Source organism: Ambystoma mexicanum, chromosome 3p (genome assembly GCF_040938575.1).
Source record: "Ambystoma mexicanum isolate Mex_15411 chromosome 3p, UKY_AmexF1_1, whole genome shotgun sequence".
NCBI classification, from domain to species: Eukaryota; Metazoa; Chordata; class Amphibia; order Caudata; family Ambystomatidae; genus Ambystoma; species Ambystoma mexicanum.
The window spans coordinates 917,655,188-917,674,846 of record NC_090925.1 but is presented as its reverse complement, the minus strand read 5'-3'; the positions used below and the strand labels follow the sequence as shown (position 1 = coordinate 917,674,846).

At 44.1% G+C, this 19,659-nt stretch overlaps 1 protein-coding gene across 1 annotated transcript in view; it reads right to left on the bottom strand.

Moving 5' to 3' along the window:
• The window catches only part of LOC138580006 (extracellular calcium-sensing receptor-like), a 114,175-nt gene extending 96,390 nt beyond the window's left edge, over positions 1 to 17,785 (bottom strand). The window contains exons 1-2 of the mRNA XM_069650236.1: positions 17,676 to 17,785; positions 12,088 to 12,379 (exon numbers count right to left, since the gene is read on the bottom strand). Of these exons, the coding sequence (XP_069506337.1) occupies positions 12,088 to 12,379; positions 17,676 to 17,785 (402 nt within the window). The remainder of the gene's footprint in view (positions 1 to 12,087; positions 12,380 to 17,675) is intronic.
• Between the last annotated feature and the right edge of the window lie 1,874 nt (positions 17,786 to 19,659).

Genomic DNA, 19,659 nt, shown 5'->3' with positions numbered 1-19,659 from the left:
CCCTCCTCATCCCTAGTCAGTATAATCGATAGCAAGGGATCATGGGAATCGGTGTACAACACTTCTGCTGTGCCAAAGGGTGCAGAGCCCAGCTATAGAGGCAAGAAAACCTGAAAGTAAAGTAATTGTGCATGCTCGTTTTAAGTGTTTTATTATATATTGTCTGTCTCCTGGTGTGGTACTCAGTTTGGTTCATTGTGTAGATTAAACACAGAGATGATGACTAGGGTTGGTATGTTTATAGCTTAAGTCAGGTTCAGTGTTTATGTTAGTAAATAAGTACAGAACTACACATCGTTTTGTAATAATATAAAAATGTGTCTGTCTGCATGTGATTTAAAGCGACCATTACTGGTGTTGACAGGCTGTCCTATCTATACCAGTTATGGTCACTTATATGCATGAAGCGCTTCAGCCTTCATGTATGTGATTTAAAGTGACCCTTCCTGGCATAGATAGTTAGCCAATCTCGTGCGTGAAGCTGCTGCCACAACATATCTATGCCCATAATGGTCACTTTAAATCATATACATGAAGCGATTCATGTTTTGATTTAAAGTGACTCTCACTGCCATCGATAGGCTGTGGTAGCAGCCACATGAAAATAATATAATGCGCTCCTATGTAGTGTACTGTTGGGGTCATGGCATTTCGTGCTCCTATGTAGTGTACTGTTGGGGTCATGGCATTTCGTGCTCCTATGTAGTGTACTGTTGGGGGGATGGCATTTCCTGCTCCTATGTCGTGTGCTGTTGGTGGCATGGCAGTTCCTGCTCCTATGCAGTGTATTGTTGGTAGCATGGCATTTCCTGCTCCTATGTAGTGTACTGTTGGTGGCATGGCATTTCGTGCTCCTATGTAGTGTACTGTTGGGGGGATGGCATTTCCTGCTCCTATGTCGTGTGCTGTTGGTGGCATGGCATTTCCTGCTCCTATGCAGTGTACTGTTGGTAGCATGGCATTTCGTGCTTCCATGTAGTGTACTGTTGGTGGCATGGCAGCATGGCATTTCCTGCTCCTATGTAGTGTACTGTTGGTGGCATGGCATTTCGTGCTCCTATGTAGTGTACTGTTGGGGGCATGGCATTTCCTGCTCCTATGTCGTGTGCTGTTGGTTGGCATGGCATTCCCTGCTCCTATGCAGTGTACTGTTGGTAGCATGGCATTTCGTGCTCCTATGTAGTGTGCTGTTGGCGGCATGGCATTTCCTGGATTTTTCCATGTCAACCAACTCTTCAATATCAATATCCTCAAACCCCCGCCGGTTCTTAACTTTTCATGCTCCCAAAGTACTAATTTTGTTCTAAGTGTTCTCCCATGTATTGTATTGTTCTTGACTATTAGTTGGTCTTCGTGCTTATCGTCTTACTCCAGTCTGCTCTATTCATCACTCCTCGATCTGCGTTCTTTGCACTCTTTCTCCTTAGGACTCCATTTCCACTGCTTTGCATTATCTGCAGTGGCTGACCTTTGAAGCCTGACTTTTTGATTTCTTTGCTTAGCATTTAAGAGTCTCTACGGTCTTGCTCCCCTCTATCTCTTCTCCTCAGTTTCTTTCTATTCTTCAGCTCTCGTTCCTTTCGCTTTGAATCTCTTTTTCTTCTGGTTGTTCTTCACCCTCCCTGCGCCCCTTCTCATTTATGATTGTTCTCCCTTCTTGCCCCAAACCACTGGAATGCCCTCCTGCTCTCTATTCGATCTCTGTCTTCACACCGTCCGGGAGCTGCCTTTCCAGGCCAACAGGGGCCATATTTTAATATGCTCTCTGTATAGGCCATATAGGCGTACATATTGTCACTCCGGGTTAACATTCGATCGATCAGTGTCACATCCACCTGGTTGAACATGGTGGCTATGGTGTATGCAATCGTGGCCTCCACTCGTGCGGCAGCCATGATGTTGGTGCTGTCAGCGTTTGTTATTTTACAGGTTAGATGCAGCAACATATAGTTCAAATCCAGATACATGTCAGTCGATCCCAATACAAAGAGTTGTATGGTTCTATGGGAGCTAGTGGCGATAGCACTACCAGAGGCAAGACAACCATGAAAATACTGTTTTCTATACTAGTCTGGGTCGGGGTACGCTGATTTCACACACTCCCCAGAGGATCAGTGTAAGAAGGCCATTGTTCTTTAAGAAATATCACTGCCCTTGTGTCTTTTAGGGATAATGTACTTCTTCTTCTTACTTGGCTGTCTCCGGCGTGCCCTCATGCTTCTTTTCTTGGAGGGTTTCGGTGGGCAATGCAGATGGGATGGGGACTTCTTCCTCCTAACACTCCTACTTGGTCTATAAATGAATCCTGATCCGTCCCGACCATCCTTTCCTGTTTAGCGAGACGATTGGCAACCGCCATTGTCACAATCCCCATGATGACTTTTGCAATATTGGTGGCCGCTGTTTTCACGTGTGGTTTAGCTCAGTTGAAGCCGTGGTGTAGGAAGGGCTTCACACGTCTGAAGAGACTTCTAAAGATACTGCCGAGCCGTGCTCCATACATTAAGGGGCTCCCGTAATATTCCATTTAAGGGAGGATAGCTTAAAGGCAAAAGGGCTCTGCTAGGAAGCAAGACGACACAGAGCAACACAGGTTCGATCCCCGGCTCCGCGCTTAGAACCCTCTGGGTATTAAGCGCGTTATAAATAACCTATCATATCATATCATATCAAGCCATGGGGTCTCCATTGTTCCTCACCACAGCCATTGTAACACTGTTTTATTAGTCTTTCAGCTGGAGCGGTCTGAAGTGCAGCCACAGCCAGATTTGTACATATTTAAATGATACAAACTGGCCTTCATCGTCTCTTATCTGTATGTTGACAGTGTTGAAATGTTTTTTACACACTGGGACATAATCGTGTTTGCTGTATTGAACGTTCACAATATTGTTGTTGTTTCATCTAATATCCACGGTTCTAAGCAACAACACATAGCTATTACCCACCCTTTGATACGCCACGATATCGCTGTGAAGCATTAAGCTGTAAAAACCCCTGTTTATATCCGTGCTGGTATTGTCCTGTGGTTCTTCTTCACTTCTAATGTGTTGCACGTTTTTCAGTATGTTATGCAGTCTCCCCGTTGTTGAAAACAGGACAGACACGTCTGGGCCCTGCAGAAAAACATTATTCTGGTACGTGTCTAGGAATAACATCGTATCACCATACTCTGTATTGACCGATATGGCTCTGTCGATGCTTCTGACAAGGCTGTGTATATCTGGGTAATACCCCTAATTGAACCAGCCTGGTGAGAACAGCAGAGGGTTTGTTCATTTTTTTATAAACGTGGCTTCCACGTTACCTTAAGTATCCCACAAGTGGACGTACTGAATTTCTGTGAGATCCGCAGTCCATTGTCCTTTCAAAGTTACTGGTTTGGCCAGCTTCACAGTAAAGTTGGATATTTTGTTCTCTGTGAGAGTACCCGCTGAAGCATTGATGGTGAACATAATGTAAAATGGTGTAGACTCCATGACTTTCCCGCTACACACCCATGTCATCTAGTGAGCCAACATCCACTCAACTGTTGAATTTGTTGAGATAGCCCAACCATTTGACTAGATATTGCTTCTTAGCTCCACAACCTTTACTCTTTATAACTTTGTCTACTCTATAGACTTGCTGTTGGTCTTTACTGACTTTCTGGATCTCCTCTCTATACAAAACACCTTGAACAGCCTTCCCTAAGCAATCGATTAGTCTGCATATATATAGACCCTCCCAGAGAGCTACTCGATTATAAAAAAGATTTAATCGCTGCAGTTCTGCTCATACCCATTTGCAAAGAGAGACTTGAGTTTCGAGATCTGTACATGATCCTCTTTTCAAGGGGCACCTGTGTCTTCTTTTTCAAAAGTATTTTGCCGTACAATTGTTTGAAAACCTTCAAGGAATTGTGGGGTGTTACAGCTGCAGGGTTAGTTTTAATATATCTATTATTCATGGTGTTATACACATTTATAAATGCGTGTAACTCGTCCAAATATCTAAAGGTGTTTTCAGCTGTGCAGAAATGCCAGAGGCATGTTTTAAAAGTGTCTATAAAATGTTCTACAATAGAGGCTTCAACTTCAGAGTGCGTTATGAAGTAATGCACCCTGTATTGTTTTATTTTAAAACTCATTACAAGTGTCTGTTTGTTATTATAATTAAAATTGTTTTTTTTAACACGCTTAATACCAGATATAGGTTTCTAAGCATGGGATCATGATATTAACCTGTGTTGCGCAGCATTGTCTTGCTTCCAAGACAAACGTGTTGCCCCTGAGCTATCCCCCTAACCAGTCGTCGAGCAGGTACTCGTCAACTATTAAATATGCATTTTAAAGGCATCGCTACACTCTGCCCCATCTTGTTTTTTAAAGCCTCAACATAGGCATATTTTCATAGGACAATCATGGCTAGAATATAGCAGACGCTGTTGTTGTCTCCTCTGAACTGGCTCAAGTCCATAATATCTGCCTGCCCTTGTTGATGGATGTCAGATACCAAGATCATTTGTTGTTTAAAGTGTTTTCGGGCCAGCTTGTGTAGCGCGTAGGCCTCCTGCTAAGAGTGCCACATCTTGACACCGGCCCTTGACACATTTTCACCATCGGTTCTCAACTACCTACACCCTCTTCATTGTAAAATATTTTCGACAGGTTTACACCGGACATGTTCACCCCATGACTGCTGAACATAAAGACACAAATAGGTTTTATAAACAATAGATTTTTATTAGCAATTAAAACATCAATTTCATTCACATTTTATTCACATTAAATAGTTCAGGTTATTAGATGTTGTACAGTGAACCTTTTGGTTACAAATTCTGCCGTATCAGAAATGACTTCATACACACAGCAGCATTCAAGTGTTCATGTTTTATTTCCTGTTAATAAACGTAAATAGATATGAATTATCTATATTCTCAATCTTCATAAGTCAGTTTACGGGGCACCACGCACTTTGCTCGGCTGTACTGGCTTTGATAAATTTTATCCCCCAACTTGTAAACTGTTTTCTCAATGATGTTTCTAACACACAAAGGACACCCCAGTTTGAACTGCTTCATTTTCAAACGGCGGTTATTCTCCAATTGCATAGCCCACAACATTTTAGATATCCATAGTTCTGACCCTTCTTATCAACCCTTAGATGGGTTAGTGACTGTATTAAGCGTACCATTCCTACAAGGAGGTTATGGCTCAACGTCAATTACATAGCAAATTATCTGTATGAGATATTTCCAAACATTTATGAGCATCCTGTTGTGGATTGTTAATTTTATGACTAGAGCACCATCTGTGAAAGTGTTATTATAAACACGTTTTCACCACTATCACTGTGAAGCCCTCAGTAGCTAGGATATCAATCCAGGTCACAGCTGATGTGTCCGCATTGTCTTTAATGCTATCGGTCTCCATTAGCAAAATACATTCTTTACATAGACTATTATCCTGATCATCCAGGCTTTCAATTTGATTTGAACAGCAAGCACAAAAATATTCATAGTATCTTCTACAGCTTGGCTCTCCTTCTCCATTAGCGAAATACAATCCTTACACAGGCTATTATCATGTTTCCCCGGGTTTTCAATTTGATTTGAACAACAAACACAATAAATATTGATAGTCCCTGCTACAGCATGGCTCTCCTTAATGCCATCCACTTTATCAGTTTGAGACTGTAAATAAAACAGAAATTAATGGTTTTAACTATAGCTAGTTGTCAACTCCTACAAATACCAAAGTATGCTTTAAAAATATAACCACCAGTTGGCATGCTGTCCGATATCCAGTCCACATTGGCCCCTGGTTTTTTTCTGAAGTCCCAGTGCGGTGGAGCCACTCTCCATCACCATAACGCCATAATTCTGCATGACCATGGACTCGTATCCGCTGTCTTCAGAGTCCAGTTTGCCTGACGATGATTGCACAGGTTCTACACCCATTGGCTGCTCGAGAACCACATTGTTATCTCAGGTAGCCATTTCCAGATTCCTCATTGCTGTGGCACTAATCAGTGGCTTGTTGCTGACAGAAAGTATAGCCATGCTCTCACCAAACTATCTGGCTTCCTGTTCCGCCATCATATCCTGCGAGTCTTCCATTGCATCAAGAACCATAAGACAATAAGGTGTATAACTATCAGTTGAATCACCAGAACATCTGTGGGCTGTTTTCCCCTTGTCATAACTGTAGCCATTCATAATTGCAGTTTCCTGGATACCTTGTCGAATAGCCCCTGGGAAGTGGGAAGTGAGAAGAGTGCACATGTTTCGGAGGCCTACAAAACAGCTATATATCCACGTCATAAACCCCAGTCGAGCAGAATCATAGCCTCAGAACTGCCCATAGACATATACCTATTTATTGCCCCTAAGCTCTTATCCATTTTATATTACATTTATATAAAATACATTTTACATTTATATCCAAATTATTGGTGTTCTTATCAAATTAATATTACATTTATGTAAAATGTATATTTAATGTATTTGGGGTTCTTATCAGCCTTATATAAAAAATGTATACGTATTTTATTTGGTCAATAAAATGCATATACAAATGATTGTGGTGCAATCAAATTTATAGGAGTACGGTTAGGGGAGTGAAAAAAGGGGTAGGACACCTGTCACCCACTCCGCTATTCATATCCACTCAGTCATATACTCAATCACTCAGTCATATGGCTGGCTAGCACTCTTAGCGTAGTTAAAGTTAAAGAAATTTGCATAACATTTTTGTACACGTAAAACAACTTTATTAGATACAAAAACAAAAACAACAATTTGTGATTTAAAAAGAAAAGTTTAACCAGTCATTGACTAATAGGAACATTTTCAATTTTGCCCATGTTCAAAATTCTGCCAACCATACTAATTACTAATTATCGAGCTCCAACTTCAAATGAGGATCTGGTATCACAAATCAAGTCATTTCTGCCACATTTCAAACTCATCGTTGCATTAATTATCCCTTTAAAGGGGAACCAAATTGTGGCACAAATAATAATGCTGGTACGTGTCTAGGAATAACATCGTATCACCATACTGTTATGGATTCTTTGAGAAACCGCCATACTTCCTCTCAAAATGGCAAAGTGCCACCATTAATATTAGTGCTTCCGGGCCACGTGGTCCCCTAAAGGCTTCCAACTTTAAACTTAGAACATGCAGCTAGCTATAGTCCTTGAACACATTTAAAGTGATTCCCAGGCACCACAATTGGGTTTCCTTTAGAGGTGCTGAAGTTCAAAATCAAAGAATCATTTTTTAATAGCTTATCATCAATTTATTATCCCCACACAATTCACACAATTCACTCACTGTTACCAGTCTGCGTTGCAGTTAAATGGGCCTCATTGACATGAAAACGCTATCTGCATAAGGTTTGCAGATACTGCCTATGCAGTTCATAGAGTTAACCCTTACAGCCATACACACACACACACATATATATAATTTGCCAGTTTTGGTAAGCTAAGCAACCATAACTCACACCACCACCGTGCACTGCTAAGACTAACACCCAGGACATAAAATATGACATCACAAATGTCATTGATGACATCACTGACCAAGATGGTCATCATGGAAAGGGAAGGCAGGGCTCCATACAGAGCCCCTCTTCCCTTTCCATGGCAGCATGCAGAAGGCGAAGAGAGAACCCTATGGGCCTCATTACGACCCTGGCGTTAAGGGTTTAACGGCGCCGTAAAAGGTGTCGGCGCCGTTAAACCCTTAACGCCTGATTACGAGGTACCTTTGCGGGACCCGACCTTAACAGCTGGTTTTTCAAGCCGTTAAAGTAGGGTGCCGCAAAGGGACCTTGGTGCTAAGTACGCAATTTGCGGCACCGTACTTAGCGCCTTCCCCATTCCCATTGAGCCATATGGGGCAAAAATGGGAATGGGGAAGGGCCCATGGTGAATGGGGAATTACCGCCCCGCCAACCTTGGAATGGGGCGGTAATTCTGCCATTCACCATGGCGGACCCCGGCATGGACCATGGTGCTAATAGCACCATGGTTTAGCGCTGGGGTCGTAATGAGGCCCTATGACTATATTACCACAAGCACATTTTTTCCCCTTTCAAACCAATTTTGAAAATCTTTACCAGATAGCTGGTCCCCGGTGGACATGGCCACTTTATCCCCATTGGTCGTCCCTCATGGTCATGGCCAGTAGCCAGATTGTCTGGGTCATGACTGTGAGAAACCAGGCGGTATTCTCCCAAGCGGACCTCGAGAATCACTTATTCAAGTGGCCAAACATGGTCAGATCCCAACCCTGGGGACGAAAGAGCGAGAAGGGATCACCTGGATGGGGGAACTTGGGGATGTGCTTGGAGAAATGCCCCAGGTGAGACACTGTATTATACTGAACAGGAAGGTGAGGAGGACGGAGTCTCTGAGGCTTGCGTAGGCTGTACGACATCTGCCTCCCTTCCTCTCATCGCATCTTTCTTGCCCAAATCCACTAGGATCCACAAACCCTGTACATTCAGAAACTACCCAAATACTGCCAGTCATTCTCCTTCCCGTCCCTCTGATTGTTATTTTCCGCACTCCCAATCTGCTCAGACAAAACACTACCATTCCCACAATCCCCCCTGTTCATTTCATGACAATAATCCCGGTCATTCCCGTTTGTTTCACAAACCCTACCAATCTCACCCTTCTGGATATACCAATCCCCCTAGTACAAAGAATATAATTTCTCATGACACCCCTTCCCCCTTTTCCAACACAAACACTTTCTCCCACCATGTAAGACACCGGACTAACCCTAGAGCTGTTTACCTGTCATGTTCCGACACAAGTGTCAGGCAGAGTCAGGCCATTGACCAGTATCACACACACCTGATGGCCCTTTTCTTACCCCACAGGGATAAAAGGTGGATCACGAGAGCACAATACGAGCAAGACAGACCGCACAACAAGACAGCTATCCAAGCACGGCAGTTCAAGAGGAGGAGAAAGGCGGGGAGAACTGAGAGGGTGACAAGGGGAGAAGCGACCTTTCCCTTTTCGACTAAGACCTGTAAAGCCTCCGTGGAAGGAATCGTAAGACCATGAACAATAGCCAGAGTGTGTTGCAGCAGATGTCAATGGTACACAGAGCATGTCTACGCTGATAAGCAGGATAGAGAAAGACACCCGTTACTGTGGTACCGGCTTTTGGTGTTTTAAAACCCCCAAAAGGTAGAGCAAAAGAAAAGAAATTAGTGATATCTGGGTTTGGTCCCCTGACTCACGTCCCTATTTGGTCCACGGACGGGCATCCGATTGGTCTAGAGGGCCATGTAATGTCCGTGGACATGGGATGCACCGAGTGATTGGTCAATAAAAAATGGGAAGTGTGTCAGATTTTTGGAAACGCCTGCCATGTTGGATTCGCGGTCAGCGGCCGGTGTCCGCGGACATCGCGGTAAAATCATATAAAAAAACACAACATTGCGCTTGTCAAACTTATTAAACAATCTCTGGGGTGGTTAGGGGTGATGAGGATGGGATATGGCCATAAGAACTAAAAAAAACAGGTGTTTTTCACCGTAAAAGTCCACGAACGGTCTGGATGTTCACGGACAGTCCTGTGAAGTTCGCGGACACTTAGAGGGTTGGTGAAAAGCAATTCTTGGCTGGCTTATAACTTTGGCACCACTCAATGAAACTGCATGTCATTTTTGAATTCTATTCTAGACCTGGTTCTGAAAGGTTTTGCAAAGTTTGGTGGGATTCTGTGAAGATGGGGCAAAATTAGAGAGGGGGTCCCAAAATATTGTAAATGCTTATGAATGTGGTGCCTTTTGACAAATCTGCACAACAGTTTGCAAAACGATTTTAAATCTAGATACAAATGTTTTTATAATGTTTGGTAGGATTTTCTCAAGAGGGGGTGAAATTAGAGGGTGGTCTCAACATTTTTATATGACTTATAACGTTATTGCCATTTGACAAATGTGGACAAAAGTTTTCAGAAAGATTATAGACCCAACCTTGAATGTTTGTGTAAAGCCTAAATGGAGTTTGTCAAGTGGGGGCCAAGTTATTTGACTATTGTATGTACCTATATTTTGACACTTTTGAAAAAATAAAACATGGGCGGATTTCAAGAAAACTCGTGTAAGGTGCATTGGCAAGGACTTGAAAGCATAGTTTACTAATGTGCCTGTTTTTATTTTTTGACTAGTGTCATAATGCAGGTCCAAAAAATAGTCATATACCTTTGGTGACTGAGGTATAGCCTGTGGCCATCGGCAGTGGCCAGATTGTCCGGGTCATGGTATAAGGTCAGGAAAAATGGGGTTAAAGTGGCCATGTCCACCTGGGACCGGCTATGTGGTAGAGTAGAGTTATTCGAAAGTGGGATAGGTTTGAAAGGGTATATGTTGCGGTATATACAGAGGACTGTTGTCTTCGAAAGATATGGATCAACACCCTCTTTTATCGCTTGCAAGGTAGCTTGTGGGATTTTGTGTCCCACAGAAGTAGGCTGTGTGGTTACAGTATTGGTTGAAGAAGATGATGTGGAGGAAGACAGCCTACTACTTGTGACGTCATCTTTGATGTCCTGGGAGTTAGTCTTAGCAGTGCACCGGGGTGGCACGAGTTATGGTTGCTTAGCTTACCATAACTGACAAATTTCTGAGGTTTTTCAGTTTTACTTGTAACCATAACGTCCCTCTGACAAAGTTTTTTTATTGAATATATATATACCTGAAAGTGTGTTGGAGCCAGGATACCACCTTGATTTAGCCGCCCAAAGAATCCTTGTAATTCAATAACATTAACAAGGAAATCACTCCAATCTGTGACCTCTCATTTCACCAACCTTTGTTAAGCTTAAATTACTTGTACAGAACTCTGTTGCTTCCTAGCTAGGTTTGTGCTCTACAGCCCCAATTACATATATACAAATATTCAAATACAGAATGAAGGACTGAGGATGGTAGCCCTAGTTGTTATTGGTAGTCTTCATTAGCTCCTCCTATACTGTATTCTCTGTTATGTGTTCTGATGGGAGTACTTGTTGATGTCACGCAGTTAAGTTCCTCTTTATGCCTCTTGAGGAGACAGGGGGCCTCATCACGAGTTGGGTGGTAACGCCGGCGCTATTAGCCCTACCGCCAAACCCCCTGGCGCTATTAGCGCTGGATCACGGGTTTGGCGGAAGGGTTATTGCCCATTCCCCATTGGGCCCATTCGGGAATTCCTCATTCCCCATTGGGCCCAATGGGGAAAATTCGCACTATTACCGCGGGTGGATTTCCCGCCAGAGGTAATCGCCCCGAAAATCGTCAAATTTGCCGCTGATTTCCCCCCAGCTCAGAGCTGGGAGGAAATCTGCCAAAGCCATGACCTGGCGGACCCTTAAATGCAGCGGTAATAGCGCTACTGCCGCATTTAAGGGTTACCACCAGACTCGTGATGATGCCCAGTGTGTCCCAAGGGAACTATTTATGGCCAGCTGAGGCTTGTCTGTGTGTGGACTCAAATGTGTGTGGACTCAAATCAAAATATTATAACTGTTAGTAATGAAGATTACTGGTAAGAAATCAGGGCCTTGGAATGCTAGCGAAGAACTAAAAACAAGTTTTTGAAATGTATTACTAAAGATAAGCAAAATAAACATTCACACTGCAATACGCCTCTGCACATATAGGGGTTAAAGTAAAAATTCTAAATACTCAAACCAAAGAAAACACAAATATTAAACCATTTATTTAATGAAAAAGCAGAAGCAATAAAAGAGAAAATGTATTAGGGAGTCAGTGGTTATGTTTTGGGGTTGCTTTTGCTGGTGGTAGTGGGATCAGGCATAGGTATAAAGTGAACCCATGAACCTGAATGGTGTGGGACAGGCCCCAAATGTCAGTGGCCCTGCTTGGCCCAAAACCTTTAAATGTCTCTGTTTTGCAGGAATCTAGTATATGGTCAAAATACTTTGAGTAGTATTTATTGACTCCAGAAACTTTACTGAAAAGATTTTACTCAAGCTTTGAATTCGATGCATCTCAGAAAACCATCATATTATTTTCTGTTAAACATCTTCAATGAAATATAGCCATTATAATTGTATTGCTTATGATTTACCTGGGGAATCCGGCTGAGGCCTAACATTCGAGCCACTTGAACCGATGAGGATGAGCGCAAATCTCCAATGATAGCAGCCATCTTGAGTGGGTGCTGGCAGCTGTAGTTTGGGATGGTGTCTCCCACTCCTGAAAGAAGCCACATGGTGCCCTGAGCTGCCAGAGATTCTGAGTAACAGGAGTCAAAGATTCTGAAACCCAGTGTCACATTGGGCAGCAAGCTGGGATTTTGGTTGATCTCCTCAGTTGCCAGTACCATAGCAAGGATACTCTGGTACATATCAACGAAAAATCTGGAAAGAAAACATAAAAAGGTATATAAATGTAGCATTTGCAACGTTTGGCCCCTGCCCTAACAATTTCTTTGAAGCAAGGCTCACAGTTCAGATGCAATATGATTAAATGTGCCAATGGATTTTCATCAGGAATAGGATCCTGACTGGGCCGCTGTACCACCTGACCATTTGCCTTTGCCCTAGGTGCCAGATTAATAAGAGTGCAGGCACGTACTGTTGACGTTGTGGCTGGGTAACCTGTTGTTAATGTATTGCTATTCTCAATGACTGTTAATGCTTTTATTTCCCATTTTAAACCCTCCACCAGCCTGGCTATAGTTCAAGCTATTTCCTAAGCTTATTATTATGTTCATGATGACATACCTGACCAAACGGGTGGAAGCATAGTTCTAGTTTTTAAGGAACACTTAAGTAACTGATTTATTCATCCCCTCATCAACTCATGCAGAATGTAGTTTAGACAAAATCCAATTCCCTTCTCAGGACTCTCTGGTTGTATTGATGGTTCTGTGTTGCTTCACGAAATCTTGGATTAGTCCATCCTGTTCTTCAAATTCCCTCCTTTTCTTTCTTCTCCCTTTTTACCCTCCATACCACCTGTGCACCACCTTCTGCCCCTTGACCAAATGTATACTTTTCCCTCTATCTATTAGTGGCGACTTCCCCAAATTCAAAATGAGGGTATATGTTGTTTCTCAATATAGCGGATTCGATGAAACAACATATTCCCCTATGGATAACCCCTCAATACTGGCATTACTGGCGCCTGTGAGGAGTAAGGAATGAAACTCGGACACAAGTTATACATGGTTTTGGTTAAAGACTTTTATTGATAAATAAAAAGGGGTTAGGAAAACTCCTTACTGTCCCTGCACTAGAGGTGTTTACCTACCTGAACTCAAAACGAAGGATCTGTCAGTGTCAGAAAGTATAAAACAAAACTGTCCTGTGTCTAAAGTACTATAAACACCCTCACATTCTAAAGAAATTAACTCTAAGGTGAAAAGGATAATGCCTTTGGCCTCCAGTGTTCTAGAAATGTTCAAACAGGTAAATAAATCGTTAATGCCAACACAAATTCTCTCAAGAATATGTCTCCTTGCTCCAGAGCATACCTCCTTTCCCATGGATTCTTCTTCACGTTTTCTTACAAATAACCGTTCTTGGTTTTCCTCTTGATATATAACAAAATCATATTCAAAAGTTGTTTGGCCCTTTTGTCTTGTCAGAACACCTGGTGTATTTTCTTTCCAGGGATTTGCTACTTAGACTCTGGGATTAGCACTACCTTTTTGTTGTTCTTACAGGCTCCTCGATTTTTCCTTCCCTACCAGGACTTTCTTTGTATACTGTACGTACCTGGTATACTATCCTGCCAGGCTTCCTGCAAACATAGACTTGTAACTGCCTGGTATTCTCTCCTGACAGGACTTCTTGACAATACACGCTTGTAATGCCTGGTATAATCTCCTGCCAGGGCTTTCTGTAATAAGGTGCTTTTGCTCACACTTCCCCTCTTGGTAGTTCACTACTTTAGCCTTAATTGTTAATACACTCTGTCCATTGTATGTTGCCTTGTTAGCTGCCTTGTTAGCGTTTCTTATATGTGTATGCGGGATATACTTGCAAACCGGAAAGTCTCTTCTTTTTTTGTGAATACTCTCCCTTTTTCACAGAATACTCTTTCACTCTTACTCTCTTGGAATTTTGTCATTCACTTTCTCTCTGGTGTCTTTCTATTTTCTTGAGGTATGGGTTTAATAACATGTTTGTTACTGTGCTTTACTTGTTTGTGGTATGGCTATTATAGCAGTTTGCCTCTTCACTTCATTTGCTTAGCTATTTCAGTTTTATTATGTGACAGCACACATTTTCAAGCCACCCGGAAACACTCTGTCCTTCAATGGACTTGCAGGGTGGCGATGTGCTTTTCGCTCCTCTTTGCTTTTGTTCGGGGTTGCTTGGAGGCTCAGTGGGCTCTTATGTCTCCACAGCGCCACTGTTGCACTGGCTCCGCCTCACCACTGCCTTTCTGTCCCATACTGGGCGTCCCCTGCATGGTATTTATTTATTTATTTATTTTGAAGCTTACTGAGCGTGCCATGCTCAAAGGCATCCGTGCACTTTCTTACAGAATGAGGATGTCATAATTGTTGCACAGGTAGGTAAAATACAGACATTACGCATGAAAGAGATATTACAGAAAGAGGACATGGCCATAATAACTAACAAAGAGTACACATTCCGTGAAGAGCAGGAGGGGGGGATGACGAGGTGTTCTGATAGAATTACTTAGTTACTTAGGCTTTGGGTGAAGAGGTGTGTTTTGAGTTGTTTCCGGAAGATCCAAAAAGAATCATGGTGTTTCCTCTTTCTGCTGGTCAGAGCGTCTCCAGCAGGATTGCACACTGCTTTCTCTGGGTCAGTGTTTCAGCTGGTGCAGGTAACCGCGCAGCTCTGCGGTTGCAGATTCTCCTCATCAACACCAGCTATCCAGCTTTTAAACTTCCCTGTCTGTCTAAAGGACTAGACCACACGATAGGCTTTCCGACTCCGGCGATCTTTACTATTTTTTTAATCTTCCTCCTTGTAGTACCTAATGCATCACCCTTGTTGTCATGTTGGGAAATGTTATCATTATACTTAGAATGTCTTTACTGTGGTTCTGAATAACACAGAAACACCAACATTGAAGTTAGTTATCAAGCACATCTCTGGTGTCCTTGTTATCTTGCCACTACTCGAGAAATCTAAAGATGAGCTCTTAAGATTTATTTGTGCTACATCAATGCAACCAAATCGACTTATAATAGTTACCTTTATTGCTCAATTAGCCAACACACAAAAGGAGATCTTCGAAGTCCTGAAGGACATTCTTCCTCCACTCCTACAGCCGTAACCACAATCCCTTCACAGGAACTAGCAGATAATCTTTCTTCAGTCTTTAAGATGAGAATCAATCTGTGATTGGATTGCCATGCATTGTATCTTTAACATTACCAGTCCTGCCGCCACTGTCTCCTGTGCTATTTCCTCCCAGTCTATTGCTGCTTCTATCTGTGCCTCCTCAAAGACCTCTTTTCTCTTTATCCCTCTAGATAAGTTCAATTCTTTTTTGGCCTGTCTCAAATCTAGATCTCGCTCCAATCCTATTAACACAGGAATCGAATCAGCTTTCACAGCAGGATGTAGTGGCAGGCCGCTTTACTAATATCATAAATGCCTCATCGCAATATGGTTCAGTTCCTGATCCCCGTATATCAGCTATGTTAGTGCCATTACTTAAAACCCACCCTTGAATGCCTCAATAATTTCTAATGAGTGCCCCGTCTTGTCCTCACCCTTGCTCGCCAAACTGCTTTCATGTGAGCTTCCACCCTGTGACAGGTCATGAATCAGTTCTGGTAGCCATACTTCATGATCTCCACCTGGCCACTGGTGGAAGCAGTGTCAGAGCACTACTTATGCTGCATGTGTCAGCAGCACTTGAAAATATCGAGCATCAAATCCATTTGGTTCAGCTGACGAGCATGGGGATCGCCATCTCAGTTTTATCCAGGTTCACTTCTTTTCATCTCATAATGTCAACAATCGGTGGCCTTAAGCTCTTTCTCTTCAACCCCTAATCCTCTCTCCATAGGTGACTGCCGGTCTGATGTCCCTCCCCACTGCTGTTTAATGTTTATCTTTACTGTTTGACCGCTCTCGTTCTCAATTTAGGATTTCATTTATTTGCTATGTGGATGACCCTCGGATCATTTTGTACCTCAATAATAAACTGGGTGCCTCCACAGGTTTGTGGAAAAGATGGATTCTGCTCCCATACCCTACAGAAAAGTCAGTCATCTGGGTTTTATCCTCGCCAGGTGTGATGCTGAAAATGCATCGGAGGGACAGGGCCTCCGTATCCTTGTTCTTTACTGCATTTTTATCGTGTGTTCGGTCATATTTTCCGCGCAGGAGTTCATGTGGGACTCCTGGCGGTGCAGCTCTCTCTCTTTTGGTTTGGTGAACAGACCCGTGGGATACCCTTATGGCACCCATGGGTGGGGGTAAAACCTTGTGCCCCTAGTGAATGTTTTTGGGCACCTGTGGGTGGCCCGCAGAGCATGGTATGGGCTGGTGGCAGCTCCATGCTGACTTTGACAGGTGCGCTGAGTATCCTCCATTTTGGGATACCCCTGCCCTGCCATTGGGATCAGTTGATTCCTGATGGAAAACAAAATGGCCCCTGTGGCCTCTTGCTTTCTATTGCCTATTACCTTGTTTTCCCAAAGTCCTGGGAGGCCCTGACTCTGTCCCTTCCCCCTGACTGGCTGTTGGATGGAAGTGCCATATATGGTGTTGTTGTGAAGGCCCGACCAGACTAGCTGGAGCCTTCCCAGTAACTGTATGTTGTGGGTACCTCCTGTGGGTGGGACCTGGGTGAATGGAGTCTGTGACCAATATGCACTTCTTGTTGTGGTTGTCTGGTTTCTGGTATGAGAGACAAGGACTGAGACAGCCCTGCCAGAAACTGGCCTGAATGCAGTGTGTAGTGTTGAATGGCTGGGTACTTGTCCCAATCCACATTCCTTGTTGTGAATGTCTGAGCGGGAGGAGGATGGCCTGAATGCACTGCATGCCTGATTGGCTGACTGACTGCATGAATGCCCTTCTGGATGATTGGCTGCTGAGTGTGACCTAGCAGTGTGGTTGGGAGACAGAATAGTATATCTGGGGACCTCTCAACACTGGAAATTGTTCAGAAGCTGAAGTCCACAACGACGAGTAACTGGAGTAACTGAAGCTTGACCTTGAAGCCCTGCTGGAAGAGAAGAATTGCTGTTGCTCTCCTTCACAATCTGAAAGCTGCTGTGTCTCCAAGGACTGACCCAGAGAGGACCTGGTAAGGTGCCCTCTTCCCGAGCTACGAGGGACTATAGTGCACAGCTGCTCTTTGCCAACGCTCCCTGGTAGACAGACCTACGACAGGCTGCCGACCAAAGACAGGGACTGCCGCGGAATCCCGAAGAGAAGCACCCGGACTGTTGTCTGCCACTGTCGACAACCGCCGTCGCCGACCGGAGCCGCCGTGCTCCCGTTTGCCTAAGAACTTCATTTGATCATCGGACGCTCTCATCTGCATCGCCGCCTGCTTTATCCTGCTGGAGAAGGCCCGACCGTTGACGCGCCGAGGAGCATCCGCTGGTGGGTTTCCCGCCACCTAAAGACCACAGAAACGCCGATGACTCGACGCCCTTGCTGGTCCACAGTTCTTCATCCTCTCTTTGCGGTCCAGAACTATCGTCACCGAGGTGCCCCGCACGCCTCTTCCTTACAGGATGCCAATGCTCTGCCGTCGACGAGCACCGCTAGGAACGAAGCTGCCACTTCACCGCCGTAGTTCAACCTGTTCTCCATCGGACGTTCGACGACCCGAGACTCCTGCCTTAAAGGGAGGGCACTCAAGAAGGGCCGTTGCTTCCTCGATGCTGAACGCCGAGTTCCTCGACGCCTCTCGATGATCCGTGGCTCCTGCTTTAAAGGGAGTCACTCAAGAAGGATCCTTCGACGCGCCTTCCAAGAACTCTACTCCACCAGGTACATTGGGGGGGGTAAAACCTTAATAGGAGGAAATAAGACTATTGAACAATATATGGACTGGGCTTGTGCTGTATATCTTTATTTACAGGTTGCCCAGGTGGGGGGATCTCCACACAGAACTGTACCTACTGGTAGGGGGTCAGAAATCTGCCTGTTGTTTCAACCATCTTGCGTTCCTTCCTATCTCTATTGCTGGTTTCCTCGTTATTGATCTGTGTGACATTTTAACCGTACTGTTGATGCACTTTAATGAGATTTGATAACATTGGTGGTACCACTTTAGAATTATATATATTTATCATTGTTGACTTCAGAGTACAAAGTGCGTTATTGTGATCGTGTACATACCTTTGAATATTAATTATATAAAGACTGTGTTTTCTGTAATACAGTGTGTGGACATTCCTTTGTGGGGGTTCGGGGACTACACTGTACTTAAGAACCAGCCAGCATCACCTCCCGAAAAGCTAGGCCTTGATTGCTCCTCCATTGCTACCAATTGAGAATCTTGGCTGGGGTCCTCTGTGCCTCTCCTCTACCATATAGAGAGCGGAAGTACAGGCACCCCCCCCACCAGTATCTTCACACCAGGGAACTCTCCCTTCTAGAAACACAATCTGTTTTTTTTCTCCCTGAAAATCTTTGGGCAAAGTCTTCCCTTACTCACTCTACATCTCTGCACCACGGCTGTCTCGGCATTGTTCAATTTGGTCGACTGGAACTGACTTTACTTAGGCCTGGTGGATTATCCCCTGACTGTACTGCAGATTCAGAATGCTGCAGCCCATCTGGCTCTTACTAGCCCTTTCTGTGCTAACTCGACCAGCCTTCTCACAAAGCTTCACTCGTGACCACGTTGTTAAAGAGGACTCTCCAAGACTCTTTGGGCCTCATTACGACACTGGCGCTGATGGAATGAAAGGGGCCGGTACGGGACCGGCCCCCTTCATTCCGTCAGGGCCGATTACGAGGTTCCCTTTGCGAGACCCGGATTAGACGTCTGGTAAAACCAGATGTTTTTCCGGGTCCCGCAAGAGGAAGAGGGAGGTAACAACGGGACACTTGTAATGTGCCCATTGTTACCTCCCTCCCCATTCCCATTGAGTGAATGACCCAGTAAGTCCCCATTGCAGGAACCCGGTAATGGAGCCCGGTTTGGAGGCAGCCATGGAGTTAATAGCTCCGTGGCTACCTCCAAACTCGTAATGAGGCCCTTTGTCACGTCCAGCACTCCTTAAAAGCATTTTGTAAAATATGCTTTACATAAACCCTAAATAAATAAAAATAAATAACAATCCTGTGATAAACTCATGGGACTGAGTGGCAGCAACGGTAAATGAGTTTGGTGGTAGTTCTACTAGAAATGCCATAGAATTACCACCAAACCGATAATGAGCCCCAAAGTTGTGGTCGCGGTTAATATTTGATTCGGACGAGGTATAGACAATTGGTGCTCATCTCAAAGGTGTGCGGTTATGTGAACAGCTTGATGACATTTTTTCGAGGGACTCCGCTGTATTCTGTAGGACGCGGCACACGCGGGTCCTTTGAAGAAGGACTGAAGCCTATTAGTTTTAGGCAAGCGGTGCGTACCCTCCAGGCATTGGAAGGAGTGCTATAATCCAAACTAACTGACTCCTGATGTGGGGTGGGCGGCCATTAGTGCAAGGATGCTGAAGGGAAGAGCCAGG